At 50.0% G+C, this 24,272-nt stretch overlaps 1 protein-coding gene across 1 annotated transcript; it reads right to left on the bottom strand.

Moving 5' to 3' along the window:
- Positions 1 to 1,420: 1,420 nt before the first annotated feature.
- LOC119956346 (ras-related C3 botulinum toxin substrate 1-like) lies at positions 1,421 to 21,162 on the bottom strand. Its single transcript, XM_038783497.1, has 6 exons — positions 21,004 to 21,162; positions 20,170 to 20,241; positions 18,934 to 19,051; positions 18,010 to 18,072; positions 6,032 to 6,191; positions 1,421 to 1,567 (listed from the first exon to the last, which is right to left on the bottom strand). Exons 1-6 carry the CDS (start codon positions 21,039 to 21,041, stop codon positions 1,440 to 1,442), a joined length of 579 nt encoding a protein of 192 aa, XP_038639425.1. The 5' UTR covers positions 21,042 to 21,162; the 3' UTR covers positions 1,421 to 1,439.
- Positions 21,163 to 24,272: the final 3,110 nt, after the last annotated feature.

Below are 24,272 nucleotides of genomic sequence, written 5' to 3'. Positions count from 1 at the left end.
GGTAGAGGTCCCTGTTGTGGGAGCTTTGGGGTGCTGCTGCGGAGCCCCCTGTGGATGGCACACGCGTACGCCACTGTGCAATAGAACATAGAACATAGAACATAGAACAGTACAGCACAGAACAGGCCCTTCGGCCCTCAATGTTGTGCCGAGCAATGATCACCCTACTCAAACCCACGTATCCACCCTATACCCGTAACCCAACAACCCCCCCCTTAACCTTACTTTTTAGGACACTACGGGCAATTTATCATGGTCAATCCACCTAACCCGCACATCTTTGGACTGTGGGAGGAAACCGGAGCACCCGGAGGAAACCCACGCACACACGGGGAGGACGTGCAAACTCCGCACAGACAGTGACCCAGCCGGGAATCGAACCTGGGACCCTGGAGCTGTGAAGCATTTATGCTAACCACCATGCTACCGTGCTGCCGTGCAATGGTGGGGGGCGGCGGGGGGAGCGGGGAGTGAACATCTAAGATGGTCAATGGTGTGTCCATCTAGTCGGGGCTGCTTTGTCCTGGATGGTGTCAAACCCGTTAGAGTGTTGCCTGACCTGGTCCCATCCAGGCAAGTGGAGAGTATCCCGTTACACTCCTGATTTGTGCCTTGCCGAGGGTGGTCAGGGCTTTGGGGAGTCGGGAGATGAGTTGCTCGCCACAGAAATCCCAACCCCCTGAGTGTTGCCCTTTTAATGCTTTCAATGCTTACAAGGACAGTTAAGTTTGTGGTCCATGTTAATTCACCCAGAGCGTTAATGGGCGAGCGAGGCTGAAGCTGTTTCCAACAAGACCTGGGCTAGACAACCCAGTGAAGGAAAGGGGGCAGCGTCACTCATTCTATCAGCTAAGCACCTCACATATTAATCGCCAGATGCGAGACACACAGGAGAAGATCCAGTACGCATGGGACTTTATCCGAATGGTCTTCAGAAACGTGTTCAGAATCGTGAAAGGTTTGATCAATGCAAATGGGGCGGGGGGGGGGGGGGGGGGGGGGGGGGAATCTGATTTTAGTGGCTGAAAGGTTGCCAGAGGACAGAACCGATTTAAAACGATCGTCAAAAGTACCCAGCGCGGAGAATTTGTTTTTACACGGGGCTGGTTATGATCTGGTAGGCAGTGCCCGAAACGGAGATGGAGGCAGATTCACCGGTAATGTTTGATAGCAAACTGAGTGAGGGGAGACAGGGACCTCGGGCGAGAACAGGGTGAGTGGAACCAATTGGATAGCACCTTCAAACAGCGGACACGAAGGGCCGAATGGCCACGTCCAGAGTTGTAAGAATCTATCAGCGGGGCGAAGATTGGCAATGAGAGCTCCAATCGATTTCAAACTCCACGAATTTGTCCAGCACCTCAGGAATTGTCAAGGATTTAACCCACCCCCCCCCCCCCCCCCCCCACCCTCGCCGTGGTAATTTCCTGCTCGATATTCTACAGAATACGGCACCGTATCCTCCTCTTCTGCTCCGATTGGAAGATGACAGCTCGAATAGCCTCGTCAAATATTGCCTTTAGACCCTTCTGTTTGAAGGCCGAGCTTTCGATGTACTTCACAGATCCTGCGTGAATCAAAATATAAGAGATCAGCACTTTCAGCCCATGGCCTCTGCTTGTTTATGGTTAGCTTGTTCCCCCCCCCCCCCCCCCCATGCTTTGGAAAGCCTGTCCTCTGATGGGTAGACAGAGTCGAAAGCCGCGATTCCCTGACAAAGATGGATGGTGATCGGGCGAGGCCCATTCACAAGGATTGTGCAGGCCTTACGGACGTGGTCATTTAAAAAAAAAATTAATTTACGGAATGTGGTATTAGGTTAGGCCAATATTTATTGCCCTTCCCTAGTTGCCCTTCAGAAGGTGGTGGTGAGCCGCCTTCTTGAACCGCTGCAGTCCCAGAGGTGTAGGTACACCCACTGTGCTGTTAGGGAGGATGATATATTTTTTTTACCCAGCAACAGTGAAGGAACAGCGATTAGTTTCCAAGAGTGACTTAGAGGGAAGCCTCCAGCTGGTGGGGTTCCCAGGTATCTGCTGCTCTTGTCCTTCCAGATGGTAGTGGTCGTGGGTTTGGAAGGTGCTGCCTAAGGAACCTTGGTGAGTTACTGCAGTGCATCTTGTAGATGGTACACACGGCTGCCACTGTTCGTCAGTGGTAGAGGGAGTGAATGTGGAAGGAGGAACAATCAAGCGGGGCCGCTTTGTTCTGGATGGTGTCGAGCTTCTTGAGTGTGGTTGGAGCTGCGCTCATCCAGGCAAGTGGAGAGTATTCCTACGAGGGCAGCACGGTAGCACAAGTGGTTAGCACTGTGGCTTCACAACGCCAGGGTCCCAGGTTCGATTCCCCGCTGGGTCACTGTCTGTGCGGAGTTTGCACGTTCTCCCCGTGTCTGCGTGGGTTTCCTCCGGGTGCTCCCGTTTCCTCCCACAGTCCAAAGACGTGCAGGTTAGGTGGATTGGCCGTGCTAAATTGCCCGTAGTGTCCCAAAAGTTTAGGAGGGGTTATTGGATTACGGGGTTAGAGTGGAAGTGAGGGCTTAATGTGGGCCGGTGCAGACGTGATGGGCTGAATGGCCTCCTTCTGCACTGTATTATGTAATTAAACTCCTGACTTAGGGCAGCACGGTGGCGCAGTGGGTTAGCCCTGCGGCCTCACGGCGCCGAGGCCCCAGGTTCGATCCCGGCTCTGGGTCACTGTCCGTGTGGAGTTTGCGCATTCTCCCCGTGTCTGCGTGGGTTTCGCCCCCACAACCCAAAAGATGTGCAGGCTAGGTGGATTGGCCACGGCTAAATTGCCCCTTAATTGGAAAAAATGAATTGGGTACTCTAAATTTATTTTTTAAAAAAAAACTCCTGACTTGTGCCTTGTAGATGGTGGACAGGCTGTGGGGGGATCAGGAGGTGAGTTACTCATCATGCGATTCCTAGTCTTTGACCTGCCTTGATAGCCACAGTATTAATATAATAATAATCTTTATTGTCACAAGTAGGCGTACATTAACACTGCAATGAAGTTACTGTGACTAGTCGCGACACTCCGGCGCCTGTTCAGGTACACAGAGGGAGAGTTCAGAACGTCAAAATGACCTAAAAGCACGTCTTTGGGACTCGTGGGAGGAAACCGGAGCACCCGGAGGAAACCCACGCAGACACGGGGAGAACGTGCAGACTCCACACAGACAGTGACCCAAGCCGGGAATCGGACCTGGGACCCTGGAGCCTGTGAAACAACAGTGCTAACCACTGTGCTACCGTGCGGCCCTTATGACACGTCCAGTTGATTGTTGAGGTTTCAGCGATGGTAGTGCCATTGAACTAACCATTGTTCATGTAAAAGGTCTTTAGAGATTTGGACATGCCCATTTCAAGGGTGAGTGGAAGGGATTGAGGGTGGCGATGTATGGGGAATGTTCGTTCCATATGAGTGGTGGAGGCCCGAGTTGCCCTTGGCGACCTTGGGCCTCAAACACCTCGAGGAGTTGAGTTTCCCAAACTCGCTCGCTTGTAGATCAACAGCCTGCCTCGCCCAACCTCGAATATATTCACTGGCTCAGCCTCCACTGCCCTCTGGGGAAGAAAGTTCAAATGACCCTCTGAAAAATCAAGTCCACCTTAAATCGGACATCCCTTATTTTGAAACTGTGTTCCCTCATTTTCCATATTTCTCGTGAGGGAAATTATTCCAGCATTTAGCCAGTCAAACCTCTTCAAAATATTAAGGCCAGGATTTTCTGCCCTCCCTCACCCCCATCACGGTCTGTTTTCTGGTGGTGTAAGTGGCTCCCCATTGGCCATTTATGATGCTTGCCAGCCGGGCTGGCGGGAACCCACCATGGGTGGGGAGGTCGGGACATTTCCAGCCTCAATGTTTCAATAAGACCACCCTTCATTCTTCCAAGACCCAATGAGTATAGGCGCAAACTTAATTGTACACGAATTGCGTTTAATTATTTGTGGATTGTGGGCGTAATTTGCGATTCCATGTATAAATAAACACATAGCGAAACTGTGGGCGTGATTGGGTTAGGAGGCATATGCTTGTAATGTTTCACTCTGTAACTAAATGTAAGACTGAGGAAAGTTGGCTCCACTCACTATCCTTCAATAATTGGGCTTCTGCAACAGAACATTCTGTTCCGGAATGTTCAAAGGGCATCCCGTGCCCTGATCAGTCAAGCCACACGTGCGACTGTCAATAACCAAATTCATGTGCAAGCAATTCATTTTTTCCAATTAAGGGGCAATTTAGCGTGGCCAATCCACCTAGCATGCACATCTTTGGGTTGTGGGGGTGAAACCCACGCAGACATGGGGAGAATGTGCAAACTCCTCACAGACAGTGACCCAGGGCCGGGATTCGAACCCGGGTCCTCAGCGCCGTAGGCAGCAATGCTAACCACTGTGCCACCGTGCCGCCCCGGTGTCACAAATGTATGCAGTGGGCGGGGGGGGGTGTGACGTTTAGTTGTCAGCGGGGTGGGAGGGTCACCGGAGGTCGGTATTGAAACAGGCATTAAACACTTACGCACGCACGCAACGGGCTCAGCGTTTGTTTTGGACCTGGACACTGCACCAATTTATTCCCAATACGGCAGGTGGAGTGGACATCAAGCTCATAATGATAAGGATAGACTTGGGAAACCGTAAAAAAGAAGGTAGTGTCACAATATGCGGATATTGTAAGGAACATACAGGGCTAATGTAATGTTACTACTCTAGTCACTAGATGGTGCTATAGAGCAACCATATACATATCACATGCCTCCTTGACGTCTGGGAGACAGTGGAAGGGAGCCAGATTGAGTAGATGTGAGATAGTTTAGCTGATAGCATAGTTTAGTATTGTAGAAGTGTCATGTATTCTTTGCTTATCTAATTCCTCAGCAAATGTTTGAATCTAATTAAGTGTAGCGTAATAAATTAGCTTTGTTTGTGAAACATCTTTGTCAACACTACAACCTTCACCAACCTTCAGAACAATGCAAAGAACACAACAGATAGCCCTGCTAAATATCTAGGCCAAGCTGTTTTGCCCTGCAGGTCACATTGTCAGAACAAGTGTTGGTGCGGGGAGGGGGAGATGGAGGGTGGAGAGGGGGGTGGAGATTTTCAGGATAAAGACCATGGGCGGGATTCCTCGTTCATCACCGCCGATTTTGTAATAGGCGATCGGGCAGAGAATCCCTTTTCACGACCGAATCGGGGGCGGCACCTGTTTTCGGATGCTCCGCCCCTTCCAAAATGGCGCCATCAAGGACCACGCCGCACACCATTGGGACGGCCTCAGGACATTACCTCCCCCGATGCTCCGCCCTCGATGGGCTGAGTTCCCGACCGGGCGGGCAACGTGTGGTCTCAGCGGTGGGGAACCCGACGTGGCGGCTGCGGACCGTGTCTAGCGCCGCCACGGTTGGGCAGGAGCCGTGCTGCTGGTCGGGGGGGGGGGGGGGGGCTTCTTCGTGGGCTGGTGGGGGGTGGCCTGGGGGTGTCCAGGGGTGCACTATCTGGCAGGTCGGGTCTTCGGCAATTCTCCGGCCGTTTATATCGGGAAGGCCGTGCGTTTTGCGTGGCGCGGCTGCTCGCCCCTCACCGCTCCGGCGGATCGGTGATGCGGCCTCGCCGATCTTTCCCACGTAAAACTCCACGGATCCTCCGGATATAGCCCCAAAATCGGAGAATCCAGCCCCATAGTTTTTGACCTGCACATCTGCAGGTATGAACATATCCCTTCCCAAGGCTACCTCCTTTGTCACTCATCAAAATATAAATAGGTACTGACTAAAACTGTGTGCGTGGTTGAGTTAGGAGGTGTATACTTGTAATGTCTCACTCCGTAAATAAATGTAAGGCTGATGAGAAATTGACTCGACGACCGTCCATGACCAACTGGTTTTCTGGAATAGAACATTCTGTTCAGATATGTCCGATGCCCTGACTATGTGAAACATTTTGCCACTCATGGGACTGTCAATGATCAAACTAATGTGCGAGCGCGTATCTCCGCGTTTCTTGGTAGGAACGTCACATACCAATCTCCTTCGCCATCAGTTCAGCTTCCTCGCGGCTGATGGGTGCCTGGTTTTTCTTCTTCAGTTTCTCAATGGTTTCCTTATCATCCCGTAAGTCAAGCTTGGTGCCCACGAGGATGATGGGGGAGTTGGGGCAGTGCCGTTTCACCTCAGGGTGCCACTGTGTAAGGAGGGAAGGGAAAGAGAAAGTTGGCCACGGCTGACTTATCCGCACGTACAATTTATGGAAGTATGGGAAAAAGAAAGAAAGGTTTGCACTTTTTTTTGTTGAAATTTTTACAAAATACAAAATATAAACATCTTAACTCTATTAACATACAACCACGGTAACACCCCATGAACAATACCCCCCCCCCCCCAGCTTCAAGAGCAACTTCAAACAAAAGGAAAGAACAAAAACAAAGAAAAGAAAAAAGAAAAAAACAAAAAAGAGAGAGATAGCACCCTCCACAAACCCATGTGCACAGTTTTCCCTCCCCCCAATCCTTAACCCCCCCCCCCCCCCTCCCCAGGCTGCTGCTGCTATCTGCCTAAAGGTTTGCATTTAAATAGCACCTTCCACACCCAATAGGTGTTGCAAAGTGCTGACAGCCCACAAAGTCCTTTCGAAGTACCGTGACTCATTAATGTAGGAGAACTATTTGAGGTCCATCTTTACTCACTATTGCACTTGTATGCCATTGCATTCTTGCTGTGCCCCATTCCTGTGAAATCACTGCCACCCTTTGATAGTCCATATGTGAAAAATCCCGTCTATTACTTACCGTATCCAGAGAATCTCTGACATCTGAAGTGTTGTTGCATTTCTATAGGGTGTTGGTGAGGCCACACCTGGAGTATTGTGTCCAGTTTTGGTCTCCTTACTTGAGAAAGGACGTACTGGCACTGGAGGGTGTGCAGAGTAGATTCACTAGTTTAATCCCAGAGCTGAAGGGGTTGGATTATAAGGAGAGGTTGAGTAGACTAGGACTGTACTCGTTGGAATTTAGAAGGATGAGGGGGGGATCTTATAGAAACATATAAAATTATGAAGGGAATAGATAGGATTGATGCGGGCCGGTTGTTTCCACTGGCGGGTGAAAGCAGAACTAGGGGGCATAGCCTCAAAATAAGGGGAAGTAGATCTAGGACTGAGTTTAGGAGGAACTTCTTCACCCAAAGGGTTGTGAATCTATTGAATTCCTTGCCCAGTGAAGCAGTAGAGGCTCCTTCATTAAATGTTTTTAAGGTAAAGATAGATAGTTTTTTGAAGAATAAAGGGATTAAGGGGTATGGTGTTCAGGCCGGAAAGTGGAGCTGAGTCCACAAAAGATCAGCCATAATCTCATTGAATGGCGGAGCAGGCTCGAGGGGCCAGATGGCCTACTCCATCCTCCAATCACCTTAAAATTATGTCCCCCTCGTACACTCATTTCCACCCTGGGGAAAAGTCTCTGGCTATCCACTCTACCCATGCCTCTCATCACCTTGTACACCTCTATCAAGTCACCTCTCTTCCTTCTTCGCTCCAGTGAGAAAAGCCCTAGCTCCCTCAACCTTTCTTCATAAGACATGCCCTCCAGTCCAGGCAGCATCCTGGTAAATCTCCTCTGTACCCTCTCCAAAGCATCCACTTCCCTCCTATAATGAGGCAACCAGAACCAGACACAATATTCCAAGTGTGGTCTAACTAGAGTTTGATAAAGCTGCAGCAAAACCTCGCGCCTCTTAAACTCAATCCCCCTGTTAATGAAATCCAACACACCATACGCCGTCTTAACAACCCGATCAACCTGGATGGCACTTTGAGGGATCTATGTACGTGGACCCCAAGATCCCTCTGTTCCTCCACACTTCCAAGAATCCTGCCTTTAACCCTGTATTCAGCATTCAAATTCGACCTTCCAAAATGAATCTTCTGTATTATTATCCTGTAAAGTTGTAAATTGAGCTCCACCCTGACACCATTTTAAAGCGTGTAACTCAGGATTATTTTATATCTTCACGCCCATTGTTAGCATTTGGAAAATTGCCCACAAACGCTGGAATGATTAGCAGGCTCAATATTTTTAAAAATTAAATTTAGAGTACCCAATTATTATTTTTTTCCGATTAAGGGGCAATTTGGCGCTGTCAATCCATCTAACCTGCACATCTTTGGGATGTGGGGGTGAAACCCACGCAGACATGAGGAGAATGTGCAAACTCCACACGGACAGTGACCCAGGGCCAGGATTCGAACCCGCGTCCTCAGCGCCGCAGTCCCAGTGCTAACCACTGCGCCGAGTGCCACCCTAACAGGCTCAGTATTGCACAATTTTAACAACGTCATGTTCACTCCTAACAAAACCTCACGCGACCTCGGATAGGAATTTAAACTCAAAACTTCCAGCAGAAACAGGAGCCGTAACGGCTGAAATAAAAACACGGTCAGACAGAATGTGACTGGACGCCTGTGATGTGACCATCAATTCACTCGAGACACGATAGGAAGTAAACTGTGGCTTTAATAGACTTACAACTGAGCCTGCCTGCCACCAGAAGAACTGAGGGCAGACTCACAAGGCTGCAGCACTTTCCACTTCCGGTAGTGGGAGAAGCCATGGGTGGAGCCATGGGCGGAGCCGAGGGTGGAGCCCTGTACAAGCTCCTCATCTCCCCCTGTGGGCAGAGCCGCGCAACGGCTCACAGACAGAGCCCACAAGGACACAATGCTATACAGAGTGAACGTAATACTATACAGTGCGAATTACATGATGTACATTTGCCACAGCCTGTCAGTACCGTTTCCCAGGTGAATATGTAACAGACCGAAAACATGCTAAAAAATCACAATGCTGGGCACAGCTCAGCTGACCAACATGCAAAACGTGCAGACCCATTCCATTCCAGACACCTGCAACATTTCACCGGCTCCTGTATCCATGAGCCCAGTTTAGTTGCCAGCTAACGCCACCTTTGGCGAACAATTGAATTCTCGATAAAGGTAGATGCAAAAGTCCTTGCTGTACAGGAACCGATTCAGCTGATGGAGTCCCTATAGCCACACGGCAGAGACGGATGCTTAGAGACGAGTACCTGGGAAGGGGAGGGGGGGGGGGGGGGGGTGTGGGGAAGGATAGTGGCGGGGGAGGTGATGAAAAAAGAATCATACTTGAAGGACAAGAGCCCTGTTGTGGAGAGACAATTGAGAAGTGGAAGGAGTGGACATAGGGGCGGAGTGTAGGAGTGGAGGAGGCTGTTTGTCCGGGTTAACTAAGACTCTGATAAAAGATGCACGGGGCTTGTTAGTGACACACTGAACTCAATAAATAATACAGATCCTAACGCTGAACACAGTAGCAGGAGAACGTTACAGCTCTCTGACTGCAAACTACCCCAACTACACTGTGGCCCAGAGAGGCAAGGATGTCCACGGCTCTGGCCTCTACATCAGCCTCGTGTGGCCATGCGCTGTACTGCAGTGTGAATTTACCTGGAGAGAGAACAGGACGTAAATGGTCAGATGATCTTTGGGATCATTTTTGGTGACCTTCTGGTGACCCATTCTACACCATCGCGCGAGTCACGATCCCCACTTTGAAAATCACTGGTTTAGAAGAATGAGAGAGGACCTGATCGAGGTGTATAAAATACTAAGAGGGATTGATAAAGTAAACGTAGACCAAATCTTCTCCCTTGTGGGGCAATCTCAAACAAGAGGTCGCAGATATAGGTTGGGAGGCAGTAGATTTGGAACTGAGATGAGGAGGAACTACTTCTCGCAGGGGCGGGTGAATCTGTGGAACTCGCTGCCCCAGACTGCGGTAGAATCTGAATCATTAAATCGTTTCAAGAAGGAGATAGAAGGGCAGCACGGTGGCGCAGCGGGTTAGCTCTGCTGCCTCACGGCGCTGAGGTCCCAGGTTCGATCCCGGCTCTGGGTCACTGACCGTGTGGAGTTTGCACATTCTCCCCGTGTCTGCGTGGGTTTCGCCCCCACAACCCAAAGATGTGCAAGATAGGGCGGTTGGCTGCGCTAAATTGCCGCTTAATTGGAAAAAATGAATTGGGTACTCTGAATTTATTTTTAAAAAAGGAGATAGATATATTTCTGATTTTAAAAACAGGTTAAAGGGATATGGGGAATAGGTAGGGAGGTGGATTTGAGACCAGGCAGAGATCAGCCATGATCTGATTGAATGGCGGAGCAGGCTCGAGGGGCTGAATTGCTTACTACCTATGTTCCTGTCTCTCCTACGTGCCTGGCAGGAATAGTTGAAGAAAATTCAGCATCTTACAGGCCAACCTTTACATAGAATTTACAGTGCAGAAGGAGACCATTCGGCCCATCGTGTCTGCACCAGCTCCTGGAAAGAGCACCCTACCCAAGGTTAACACCTCCACCCTATCCCCACAACCCAGTAACCCCACCCAACACTAAGGGCAATTTTGGACACTAAGGGCAATTTATCATGGCCAATCCACCCTAACCTGCACATCTTTGGACTGTGGGAGGAAACCGGAGCACCCGGAAGAAACCCATGCATACACGGGGAGGATGTGCAGACTCCGCACAGACAGTGACCCAAGCAGGAATCGAACCTGGGACCCTGGAGCTGTGAAGCCATTGTGCTATCCACAATGCTACCGTGCTGCCCTCATAAGCCTCCTCGTAACCTTCCCGTAAGCCTCGTCCCCATCAGAAGCCTACTTGTGACAATAAGCGATTTTCATTTTCATTTCCTTCCTAAGTCCCCACTATGAGTAAAATCGAGGCTCAATACACCGCTTCCTACTCAATTCCTGACTTCCCTGCATATGAACCTGTGGAACGTTGCCTGGCCGGTTTTTCACTCAGTGATGTGCTGTTGAGTTGTTTTATAATGCATTCCTTTTGAGGATAAGACTAACATTTTCTTCTTTTTCTTTGGCAGTCCCTTGGGATCGAGGGTCCACTCCATTTCAGTGGACTCTGAGATGGCTGATAAATCCAACGCACGATCTGCAGACTCTGCCATTGCTGGGGCAAGTGAAGTGCGAGGAGTTGGGTAGAATATTGACTTGAACTCTAAATTTATTTTTTAAAAACAAACCCCGATAACTCTTTGAGCAAAAACACTTCTCCGAATCTTCCCTTTAGGTGTTTTTTAGGGGGCTGGTTTAGCTCACCAGGCTAAATCGCTGGCTTTTAAAGCAGACCAAGGCAGGCCAGCAGCACGGTTCGATGCCCTGTACCAGCCTCCCCGAACAGGCGCCGGAATGTGGCGACTAGGGGCTTTTCACAGTAACTTCATTGAAGCCTACTCGTGACAATAAGCCATTTTCATTTTTCGTTTCATTTTGTTTTTCTGAAAATCTTTTTACTGGCTTTTCTCTTATTTATAAACAGTTGTTGTGTGCATACATTACATTTTTCTTTACTTTATTGTACTGAGAGGCCCTTTAGGTGTTTTTTTTTTTTTTTTGTTTTTTTTATAAATTTAGAGTACCCAATTATTTTTTCCAATTAAGGGGCAATTTAGCGTAGCCAATCCACCTGTCCTGCACATGTTTGGGTTGTGGGGGTGAAACCCACGCAGACACGGGGAGAATGTGCAAACTCCTCACGGACAGTGACCCAGGGCCGGGATTCGAACCCGGGTCCTCAGCGCCGTAGGCAGCAATGCTAACCACTGTGCCACCGTGCCGCCCCCCTTTAGGTGTTTTGACTGTGATTTTAAATCCACGGCCTCAGATTATTTATTTTTTTATTTTAAAAAAATTTAGCGTGCCCAATTCATTTCTTTTTCCAATTAAGGGGCAATTTAGCCTGGCCAATCCACCTACCCTGCACATCTTTGGGTTGTGGGGGCGAAACCCACACAAAGACGGGGAGAATGTGCAAACTCCACACGGACAGTGACCCGGAGCCGGGTTCGAACCCGGGACCTCGGCGCCGTGAGGCAGCAGTGCTAGCCCCGGCCTCTGATTATTGCCACACTCCCCAGAGGGAAGAGATTTTCTTTTCAGATTTACTCTATCATCTTGTAAACCTCTGATCAGGGTCTCTGCTCCAAGGAGAACTGGTCTGTGTTCTCCTATACCGGCCTCGTAACTGAACTCACTCCTCCCAACATCCCGGGTCAGACCGAATAGGGAAAAACAGTTTGGGCACTATTCTTATTTCGCCGTTTTGCTGGGTTTTCTTTTCTTTCTGGGAATCTGGCCTCCCGCCAGAAATGACTGGATTGCTTGGCCTGTTACACGGCGACAATGGGCGATGCAGGTGGGGCACGCCAAATCTCACATTCAAATTCCGTGCAGCATTTGCATTGCCCGTCCCAACGGCCAGGATTTCTAAACATTAGATGCAAATCGAAACAAATTACGCAACAAAAGAACTCTGGAGAGCAGCCAAGCAGACGGCTGGGCGTAGTGGAGTAGACGTGTGCTTGACAAGTTTCCCCATGTCGGGGGGGGATGGCTTGCAAAGATTGACACATTCCCTAGGTTTCTGACTGGGATGGAATCTTGTCTTGCTCAAAAGTGCACCATCTACAGCAGGGGTGGGCAGACTTTTCCGTGCAAGGGCCACATTCAGAAATTCACAATTTTAAAGGGCCGCATAGTATATTAAGTAAAATATTTAATATTTTAAATAGCCAAAATAAAAGGTCTTTAAAGAAAAACAAGCACATTTATTTGAAAAGCAAAGTAACTCAGTAAGTAACAGAACAATGTCAATGAGAATGATGCATCTGACTGCAGTCATTTACCAGTTTGTTGAAATCAGGTGTCAAGTTGCTTGCGCTGATCCTTAACACTGACAGAAGCACAGCCCGGCCGAGTCAACGATAAAAACACGCGTAGTGGGGTGGATGAGTGGGGCTGCCTTATTGGTCGGTTTAGTTGGGTGTGTGACCAATAGGAGTCCAGGTTACAAACAATAATAAGGCTTATTGTTTGTAACCTGGACTCCTATTGGTCGCACCCCCAACTAAACCGATCAATGAGACAGCCCCACTCATCCACCCCACTACGCGCGTTTTTATGCCGCCCGCCAATGAGGTGCCCGGAATCATAACCGGCATTTTTGAAAAGCCGCCGGGGAAAAGCCGCTGAAGTAAATGCGCTTATTGAATAAGCGCATTTACTTCAGCGGCTTTTCCCCGGCGGCTTTTCAAAAATGCCGGTTATGATTCCGGGCACCTCATTGGCGGGCCGCATAAAAACCTTTGTCGGGCCGCATGCGGCCCGCGGGCTGTAGTTTACCCACCCCTGATCTACAGGGAACCCCTTGTCATGCACCCAGGTTTCTATTTCCCATTCATTCAAGTCAAGACCCCCAAGGCGAATCCCGGCTGGTTGAGGGGCTAGTTTAGCACAGTGGGCTAAACAGCCGGCTTGTAATACAGAACAAGGTCAGCAGCGCGGGTTCAATTCCCGTACCGGCCTCCCCGAACAGGCGCCAGAATGTGGCGACTAGGGGCTTTTCACAGTGAAGGCTACTCGTGACAATAAGCGATTTTCATTTCATTTCAAGAAACGCTCCACCCTCACAATTTTCTAGTGCCTCGACCAGGTCAAGTCTGAACAATCAGGGGGCAGCACGGTGGCACGGTGGTTAGCATTGCTGCCTCACGGCGCTGAGGACCCAGGTTCGAATCCCGGCCCTGGGTCAATGTCCGTGAGGAGTTTGCACATTCTCTCCGTGTCTGCGTGGGTTTTGCACCCCCACAACCCAAAAGATGTGCAGAGTAGGTGGACTGGCCACGCTAAATTGCCCCTTAATTGGAAAAAATAATTGGGTACTCTAAATTTTAAAATAAAAAGTCCGAACAATCGGTGGCGGCTGGGGGTTATTCGGCAAAAGGGGGCATCACAGTTGGGCCTACGCCTCGGCCTGTGCTCGCCCTCAGCTGACATCCATGTCCGCAATGGGTCATTGGATGGCAATGGAGAGATGGAGCCCAAGTCTCCCCTTCGCCGTACAATGAAGAAGAACGCGGCAAACAACTCTCGGGCGTGGTGGTCAAACGCAGGATTGTTCTGTGGTCTCCAGTAATTAAAGATTAATATGAAATGAAAATCGCTGATTGTCACGAGTAGGCTTCAATGAAGTCACTGTGAAAAGCCCCTAGTCGCCACATTCCAGCGCCTGTCCGGGGAGGCTGGAACGGGTAATATCCCCTGATATTAACCCCCCCCCTCCCCGCGCTTCGCCAACCGGGGGGGGAACCACTGGGGAATTAAAAGGAAAATTGTGAATTTTCCCTCCATTTTCTTCGAAAGCTTTCACGTATTAGAGACGTGAATATTGGAGGTTGAGGGGAAAATGATTTGCTCAGGGGGCGGGGGGGGGGGGGGGGGGGGGGGGGGGATAATCAGAGGTGGGAGGTTAAGTGAAGAAAGCTCCAGGAATAAACAAAAGTGGAGTTGGCAACCAGACTTGCTCATGGGATGGTCCCAAATGGGAGTCTCCAATGGGAATGGGATCAGCTTATTGACGTTCAAGGTGGAATTCCATAACTCGCCCTTAGGGCTGGTTTAGCTCAGTGGGCTAGACAGCTGGTTTGTGATGCAGAACAAGGCCAGCAGCGCGGGTTCGATTCCCGTTACCAGCTTACCCCGAACAGGCGCCGGAATGTGGCGACAAGGGTCTTTTCACAGTGACTTCAAACTTGTGACTGTGACTTTATTGACGAACAATGGATGTAGAAGCAAGAATTGCGGAGCAATATTTTCGGTATTAACTTTGCATCGTCTCACCCCACACCAAATCAGGAAATACAGTATGCAAATGCTATCGTCCAGAATAGAACCGTTGAGAAAGTGTTCTGCATCCGTTACGTGTGGATTTAATTTCAATTCAGAATGAACTGTCCACTGTTGTAAATATTAGCCTTGCTGATGAGGTCATATTTCATGCATTGATCTTATCTGGTGACATGTAAATGGAGTGAAAATATATGCATGTGAAGACATATCTTGCTTCTTTTCCGTGTTTTTGTTGCAAGCCATTTGCATTCCTGAATTACAATAGCTCTGTTAGCAACGTGCATTCATATAGCACCCGTAACGTAGCAAGGCAGCCCCAAGGTGTGCCAGCGGATCAAACCAAAGAAAGAGACATTGGAACGGCTGGTGAAAAAGGTTTTTGTTTAAAAAGGATATTGAAAGGCGAGCGAGAGAGAGAGAGGTGGAGAGGTTTAGGGATGGCTGTCCAGGGCTTCGAGTCCCACGATGCTCAAAGGCCATAAACAAGCGGTGCAGAACCTTGTGAAACCCTCGGGCTTTATGCTTGATGTGAAATGAATATTGTTAATATAGCCTGAGAGCGGAGCAAATCATCTCAGAATGCCACAGACTGTGTTGAAATAAACTGACCTTTGTTGCACTTAATGTAATGTTAAATTGAAAATGTCATCTAACGTCCAGGCAGACTTTCATCTGTTTCCATAGCTAGTTATTCTTTTTTAATAATAATCTTTATTATTGTCACACAAGTACAATGAAGTTATTGTGAAAAGCCCCTAGTCGCCACACTCCGGCGCCTGTTCGGGTACACTGTGGGAGAATTCAGAATGTCCAGTTCACCCAACAAGCACGTCTTTCTGGACTTAAGGGAGGAAACCGGAGCACCCGGAGGAAACCCACGCAGACACGGGGAGAACGTGCAGACTCCGCTCAGACAGTGACCCAGCCAGGAATTGAACCGGAGATCCTGACGCTGTGAAGCAACAGCGCATCTGTCGCCAGGGGCGCCACTTCACATCAAGTGTGAATGACCAGGAGTCTCCCCCACGCTTACTGGTGGCCATTGGTGCGTTTGGAAGGATTTTGCAGGTTGTCAAACAACCTGTTTGGCCGCGTTATGAGCACACCCTTCCATAGAATCCGTGAATCCCTACAATGCAGAAGGAGGCCACTCTCTAATATATCTTCACATATTCTCTGAATAGGGTCTACGTGTTTTTTTAAACTCAAGTCAAGGCTGTCAATGGTGGAATGAAGGAAGTGGTGTCCAGAACTGGAGGGTCATAGGGTTTCTGAAGGGTGGTAAGAACGGACGGCGAGGTCAGGGAGGGAATTGAATGTGCAAATGACAATAAAACGGAGGCATTTTGGGGAGCGCTAAGTTCTACCAATGTGCCGGGGAATTCAACGGAAGGCAACGGACAGCAAATTGCGAGGCTAATGGGCTGTACTGCGTGGGGCTGACAATGCAGTAAAGTGGGAAAGGAGCTCAAATAGCTACAGAATGGCGCCATATGCTGTTCGCCAGAACGTTTCCGAGCGCTGAGATTTGGTGAGGTGTTCAGGTCCGTGTAGGGTGAGACTGGCGTGTACACTTAATCATTCGGTGTCCACTGTCAGCGGGAAGGCCAGATTACCATTAAAAATACAGGGCTCCAAATTGCAGAGATACAGTCTACTCTCAGCCCCTGACGGCAGAGAAAGAGGTGGCGTTTCAACTTGCAGTCCGCCGAGTAAACTGTGCTCCGTGGATTAACGGCTTCTTACGGGAAATCATCCGATCGTCATCAGTGATTTCAACAGGAGTGTAACGCGGCACGGCAGCACAGTGGTCAGCACTGCTGCCTCACGGCGCCAGCGACCCGGGTTCAATCCCAGCCTCGGGGCCCTCAGCCCCTGCCTGTGTGGGGTTTGCACTTTCTCCCCCCCCCCCGCGTCTGCGCGGGTTCCCTCCGGGTGCTCCGGTTTCCTCCCACAGTAGTGGAAGATGAATGCAAGTTTTCCACATTACGAAAGAGTTTCTAATAATACATCAGATGAGATTACTTCAACTGGAGAATGAGTCAGGAGCCTTAAACCTAGAAGCATAAAGGAAGGATGTCTTTATTTATTTCCCCCCCCCACATGAAGTTATTGGAGAAGGGATGACGCTACAACAACAACTGGCATCTATGAAGCCCGTTTAATGACCCAATGCCAACATAGATGCCCTAGCACAGGTAGGGCAGATGGAGAGGGCAGTTAATTAAGCATACAGTATCCTGGGCTTTATTAATAGGGCAGAGAGTGCGAGGGGCAAGGAGATCATGTGGAACTGATACAAGCCGCTAGTTTTTAAAAAAATTTAGAATACCCAATTATTTTTTCCAATTGAGGGGCAATTTAATGTGGTCAATCCACCTACCCTGCACATCTTTTGGGTTGTGGAGGCGAAACCCACGCAGACACGGGGAGAATGTGCAAACTCCACACGGACAGTCATCCAGAGCCGGGATCGAACCCAGGTCCTCAGCGCCGTGAGGCAGCAATGCTAACCACTCAAGATGCTAGTTAGACCTGAGCTGGAGTATTGTGCACAGTTCTGGGCTCCACGCCAGAGGGAGGATGTAAATGCATTGGAGAGAGAGCAGAGGAACGATGCCAGCGATGAGAAAATTCCGTTGTGAGGATCGATTGGAGATGTTGGGACTGTTCCCCTTTGGAGAGAAGGAGGCTGAGAGGCGATTTGATAGAGATGCTCAAAATCATGAGGCTGGACAGAGCAGACGGGGAGAAACTATTCCCACCCGCTAAAGAACGAGAGGGCGCAGATTTCAAGTGGCCTGCAAAAGAAGCAAATGTGAGGCGAGAGAAATCTTTTCCACACAGCGAGTGGATGGGATCTGGAATACGAGGCCTGGGAGTGTGTGGGGGAGGCATGTTCGATCGAGGCAATTCGAGAGGGCGTTGGAGGATTATTCGAATAGGAACCACGTGCAGGGGTGATGGGGGAAAAAGGCAGGGGAACGGCGCTAAGTCACGGTGTCCGTTTGGAGAGCCGGGGCAGACACGATGGGCCGAATGGCCTCATTCTGCCCCGTAACAATTCTGTGATTGAGACCAAGCGGGCTTCAGAAAGAATTGGAAACGCGTTCGAAAAAGAAAACAGTGTTCAGATTTTAGAGAGAGAAAAGCAGAGAAGTGGGGGTGGAGTCAACCTTGCTGATCTAGCCTTCCACCCCGCTAGCGATCATCTGAATGGCCACTTTCTCTGCTGCCGGCCATGGGGCCCAATAACTCACCTTGGCGCGTACATTCTGGAAGGAAGCGGGGCTGACCAGGGAAAAGCAGATCACAAACACGTCCTGGAAACAAACAAAGTACAATGATTAAGAGAGGAGGCCTCAGAAGCCTGTTTTCCCTTCCACTCGACACCAGGCCCAACTAGTAGGGTGATCATTGCTCGGCACAACATCGAGGGCCGAAGGGCCTGTTCTGTGCTGTACTGTTCTAATTCTAATTCTAATTCTAATAGTGTACTTTGATTGATGGCGTAGTCACTAACCTAGTACTCCAAGGGAGTATGGGTTCAAAATCCCCTTCGGCGGGAGGAATTTAAATTTAATTTACGAGTCTCGGAAATAGGGCCTTGAAACTTTCAATTGTCATTAAAAACCCACCTGGTTCAATTATGTCCTCCGGGGGGGGGGGGCGGGGGGGAGGAAATCTTCCTTCCTTAGGTGGCCTGGCCTACAGGTGTCCCCAGATCCACAGCAGCGTGGATAAGTGCCCTTAAGCCATTCAATTCAAGGGCAGTTAGGGATGGGCAACAAGAACTGGCCTTGCCAGCGATGCTCAAGCTCCGTCGAACAATTTTTATGAAGTAGTGGTTTGTCCAATCGGTAAGTGATCCCGAAGGCCACAGAACAAAACGTGCACTCAGGAATTTGAATGTGGAAAGCAGGATCCCAGAGCTGAGGAGGGTCCAAGATGGCGGCCGCAGTGGACAGCAGGACAGAGCTTTGCAACGTTTTCCTGCAGTCCGCCAAGGGCTGCTAATCATGGCTCCCGCCACCGTACCGTGAGGAGGCGGTAAGCTCCAAGATCTACCTCAGCCAGTCCAGGGACTGATCCCATATTCCTGGCGTAAGACTGCGCCATGCTCCTAGCCCACAGAGCTGACCGGGGACCCTGTTTTCTTGGTAAAAGTGTGAACAGGTCCTTACGGTTTGAGGGTAGGAGAGAGGTCGGAGCTTGTCATAGTCCTCCTGGCCGGCCGTGTCCCACAATCCCAGGTTCACTGCCTGCCCGTCGACGGTCACGTTGGTGGAATAATTATCGAAGCTGCAAAGGAAGGCGGGAAAAGCTGTCAGTCCAACAAGAGTAACTCTGAGGCTGCAGGTCACTCACCACCCTGACTTGGAAATGTATCGGACGTTCCTGCTCTGCAGCTGGGTCCGAATCCTGGAACTCCCTCCCTAACAGCAGTGTGGGTGTACCTACACCTAAGAGACTGCAGCGGTTCCCGAAGGCAGCTCACTGCTCACCTCCATCTTCTTAAGGGCAATTAGGGATGGGCAGTAGGTGGGGGGCAGAGGGGGGACAGAAAATGCTGCCCAGTTTGTAATTTAAAATATCTTTGAACACCTTTATTTCCTAGTTCTAAAGGGCGGCACAGTGGCGCAATGGTTAGCACTGCTGCCTCACGGTGGCGAGGACACGGGTTCAATCCCGGCCCCGGGTCACTGTCCGTGTGGAGTTTGCACATTCTTCCTTTGTCTCACCCCCACAACCCAAAGGTGGGCAGGGTAGGTGGATTGGCCACGCTAAATTGCCCCTTAGTGTCCAAAAGGTTTGGTGGCGATACAGAATTAAGGGGATAGGGCGGGTGTGTGGGCCTAGGTAAGGTGCTCTTTCGGAGGGTTTGTGTTGACCAGATGGCCTCCTTCTGCACTGTAGGGATTCTATGTATGCATTAGATTGTTTGAAGTTTTTGTTCATCGCCACATGGCTCCTGAGGTCTGCCCATAATGGGGAACTGGGGAACTGGCTATGGAGATAGCATGGGGGTGAGAAGGGACATGGGGGTACAGAGGAGCATGGATGGTATGGAGGGGGCATGTGGAAATGGGGGAGCATAGAGGTGGAGGACTAGAGAGGTTAACAACATTTAATATAACTGGGCCTAAGTCCAGAGGACTGTGTGCCTCAGCACTCCCCCGACCCTGTGGTCCGCTACAATTATCTCCTGGGGTTGGCGGATTCCGTCCTGCCTCCGTCTCCCCGGAGTGAAAATTGGGCGTGACGGGTGTCTTTTATTTCCTGACGCGGGAGACTCGCCTCACGAGGGGAAATCTGGCCCCATGGCCCCAGGAAAACCCGGGACCTCGACCCTCAAAGTAACTGTCCCTGGTGAGGAAGAGCTGAAAGTAAAAATGAAAGAAGTAGAGACGGATACTCACACTGTGGGGATGTACTCCTCGGGGAAGTCATTAGTCGTGTAGGTGATGAGAAGGCAGGTTTTCCCAACGGCTCTGCACAAACAGAGAAATCCGGTTCGTTATCCGCACGTTGGAAATCAGCAGTGGTCTTGTGGCCTTTAACTTTGCTTGACACCCCCCTCCCCCCCTCAAGGTGCATCATGGGAGCGACTGTCAAATAGAATGTGACACTGAGCAACTAAAGTTGACTAAAGAGCTTGTTCAGAGAAGTGGCCTTTTAGGAAACAAGGAAAGACGAGAGGATTAGTGACGTTTGAGGAGAGAGTGACAAAGTTAGGGCAGCACGGTAGCATTGTGGATAGCACAATGGCTTCACAGCTCCAGGGTCCCAGGTTCGATTCCCGGCTTGGGTCTATGTCTGTGCGGAGTCTGCACATCCTCCCCGTGTGTGCGTGGGTTTCCTCCGGGTGCTACGGTTTCCTCCCACAGTCCAAAGATGTGCAGGTTAGGTGGATTGGCCATGCTAAATTGCCCCTTAGTGTCCAAAAAAAAGGCTAGGTGGGGTTACGGGGATAGGGTGGAGGTGTGGGCTTCAGTAGGGTGCTGTTTCCAAGGGCTGGTGCAAACTTGATGGGCTGAATGGCCTCCTTCTGCACTGTAAATTCTCTGATTCTAGCCCAAAGAATGGTGAGAAGAGAGACTGGGATTGAAGCAAATGTATTCAAGCTCCTGTCAGTGCCTTCAGGGAAGGAAGGGAGAGGGAAAGGAACGGTTGTCGCACTTTTAGAGGCTGAAGACCCCATCTAATTGGAACATAGTCGTAACTCCAGGGAGATGATAACAAGGATTACTCACCCATCCCCCACCACCACGCATTTGATATTTTTCATCATCTCGAGGCCGGAATGTGCGTTTTTGTTTCTCAGGAAAATCAAAGAGTTAAAGCTCTCGTCTGCAAACCTCCTCGGATCAAACCTGGCTTTGTTCCCGGGAGCTGCGAAACCCTGTCCCACTCGACCATCCACCTCTGGATCTCTTGCTGACTGAGAGCCGCCCACTGTGCCTCCCGCCTGAGCAGCCACGGAGGACAATTAGTTTCTGGTGAAATTTAACTATCAAATGAGGGAGCTGGCTCGGGAAAGGTTTGTTCTATGAATGGAGCAGCAATCCGGTCGATCACAGAGATGGGTGGAGCAAAGCTGCTCCGGAGGTTGAACTCCAAGCCAAACTTTGGGCAAAGTGGAGGGGAGGACTGGGCGACGATTGAGGTGGAAGAGTAACGATTGCGAGTAACGGCGCGACGAGTGGGATTGAATACCTCAGCCAGTGACTGTTCAGGAGGAAAGGGTCGAGAAATAAGAAAGAAAGACCCATATCTTGGACTGGCGAAAGTTAATGCAGACAGGTTGAGCACTGAGGCTGAGGGGGTCAGAAGGTGCCTTTCTTTGCTCATGGGAGCTGGTAAGAGTGAACTCTGTGGGGTGAGATGACAAAGGAGCTCACAAGAAGGGGAATATTGAGCTGGACCCCAAAGCAATAAGTCTCTGTCACACTGGGGTATCGGCGATGGCTGGGTTCAGGTCCGACGCTGGGGTTTAACATAGAACATAGAACAGTACAGCACAGAACAGGCCCTTCGGCCCTCGATGTTGTGCCGAGCAATGATCACCCTACTTAAACCCACGTAACCCGTATACTTGTAACCCAACAGCCCCCCCATTAACCTTACACTATGGGCAATTTAGCATGGCCAATCCACCTAACCCGCACATCTTTGGACTGTGGGAGGAAACCGGAGCACCCGGAGGAAACCCACGCACACACGGGGAGGACGTGCAGACTCCACACAGACAGTGACCCAGCCGGGAATCGAACCTGGGACCCTGGAGCTGTGAAGCATTGATGCTAACCACCATGCTACCGTGAGGCCCCGTGACCTGGGTTTGCGAGCGCTGAACAATTGTATTGACGCTGCGTGTGGCAATGTGGTCCAACCTGCTTCATGGGAGATGTTCAAACAGAAGGAGGTACAAAGACAGGTGCCATAACCCTCACGAGATCCATGGCAACGACCCAATTGATCTCTCCACGGGGCCCCGTGGAATACAAGCTCCTCCGATGAGGGGTGGAGGCCTGTCCGTTGGGGCTCATAGAATCAACTCTTAAACGCCGGCACCAATCGGGACCGGCATGGTCGGAAGTCCCGGTTGTCGTGTTATGTACTCTGGGATAACACGGGCTGCAACTCGATGCAGCTTTGACCAAAAGATACTCCAGACCTCGAAGTAAGTTCAATGTGATTTATTGAACCATGAGGACAGTTCTCTATGAGTTCGACTCTCCTGCTACTCTTGCTATAGTAACTCAGTCTAACTAACCAGTCTGCTCTAAGCCACGTGGTGGGTGTGATGCTTCTGATCTGCCCCTGTCTTACTCTCTAAGTGTTGCCTGTGGAAAGAGACAGAGCATGTGTGCCCTGTCCTTATATATGGGTTGTGTAATGCCCCCTTGTGGTAGTGTCACCTCTGGGTGTCTTGACTGCCCATTGGTTGTGTCCTATTCTATGTGTTCATTAGCTGTATGTCTGCATGTCATGACAACTCTGGTGCTCCCTCTAGTGTTTACTTAGTCTTAGTGTATTTACATTAACCCCTCGTGTATTAACAGTAATGCATATCGTCACACCGGTCGCAACCTTTGTGCTATTTTAGATGTTCATTCCCCCCCCACCACCGCCACTGCCCAGTGACGTAAGTCTGCACCGCCTGGGGCAGCATGGTGGCACAGCGGTTAGCACTGGGACTGCAGCACTGAGGACCCGGGTTCAAATCCCGGCCTTGGGTCACTGTCCGTGTGGAGTTTGCACATTCTCCCCGTGTCTGCGTGGGTTTCACCCCCACAACCCAAACATTGTGCAGGTTAGGTGGATTGATCACGCTAAATTACCCCTTAATTGGGAAAAAAAACCAATTGAGTACTCTTAAGTTTATTTTTTTTAAAGCGTGCACCACCACCAGGGGGCTCCGCAGCGGCACCCCAAACCTCCCACAACAGCGACCCCTACTGCCTGGCAGGGGCACCAGATGCGTGGCAACACCATCAGTTCATGTCCAAATCACAAATCATCCTGGCTTGCGAAGTATGTTGCTGCTGATTCAGTTTCACAGGGTTAAAGTTTTTGGAACTCCCTAAGAGCACGGTGGGTGTACCTACACCCCATGGGCTGCAGCGGTTCCAGAAGCCGCCCATCGCCACCTTTTCAAGGGCAATAAACGGGCAGTAAATGCAGGCTTGGTCAGCCCTCACCTCCCACAGGTGAGCAGATTTTTTTTTTTTAAAAAACCTTTGTCATTTTTAACATCTTTTTTGCAAATTGCCAATTTAACCTTTTCTATCTCGAGGAAACCAGTCGCAAGAACCGAGAATTATCACCTCTGTTATATTAATAATAATAATCTTTATTGTCACAAGTAGGCTGACATTAACACTGCAATGAAGTTACTGTGAAAATCCCCGAGTCGCCACATTCCAACGCCTGTTCGGGTAGATAGAGGGAGAATTCAGAATGTCCAATTCACCTAACAAGCACGTCTTTCGGGAGTTGTGGGAGGAAACCGGAGCGCCCGGAGGAAACCCACACAGACACGGGGAGAACGTGCAGACTCCACACAGTTAGTGACCCAAGCCGGGAATTGAACCTGGGACCTTGGAGCTGTGAAGTAACTGTGCTACCCACTGTGCTACCATGCCACCCTTATCCTCATCTTGAAGCAACGTGATATTCCTGACTTACCTAGATTGATGTTCCTTCTGAAAATGTACTAAATTTACCAAATGTTTTGTTTTTGTTCCCGGAGCTGCTCACAGTTCGATTCCCCGGTTACCCCGCCCGGTCTGCGGTGTATCGTTTGCTCCCTTCACCTGTCACTGGAAACTGGCATAACAGAAGCTCCAGTCAAATTTTGCCAAAGGTTTTGTGGGGCCATTTTTCTTTTTAATTCGGGATATGTGTCGATCGGCTGAACACCCGTCACTCGCGTTCGCTGAGTGGCTCCCTTTGCTTCCGGGAGAGGGGCACAGCGGGAGTGACTGGCACCATCCCTTCATTCTCACCAACGTCCGCA

The sequence above is a fragment of the Scyliorhinus canicula genome, chromosome 23 (assembly GCF_902713615.1).
Source record: "Scyliorhinus canicula chromosome 23, sScyCan1.1, whole genome shotgun sequence".
Classification (NCBI taxonomy): Eukaryota; Metazoa; Chordata; class Chondrichthyes; order Carcharhiniformes; family Scyliorhinidae; genus Scyliorhinus; species Scyliorhinus canicula.
Note: the sequence above shows the minus strand (reverse complement) of the source record. Positions and strands in the feature narration are given on the sequence as shown.

What these genes read in the sequence shown, in the direction of transcription:
- LOC119956346 (XM_038783497.1), bottom strand. Translation starts at nt 21,041, where the DNA reads ATGATGAAAAATATCAAATGCGTGGTGGTGGGGGATGG. An exon ending in TGCGTGGTGGTGGGGGATGG is followed by an intron (nt 20,242 to 21,003) that starts GTGAGTAATCCT and finishes CTGTTTGTGCAG; the next exon opens with AGCCGTTGGGAAAACCTGCC. An exon ending in CTCTCTCCTACCCTCAAACC is followed by an intron (nt 18,073 to 18,933) that starts GTAAGGACCTGT and finishes GTTTGTTTCCAG; the next exon opens with GACGTGTTTGTGATCTGCTT.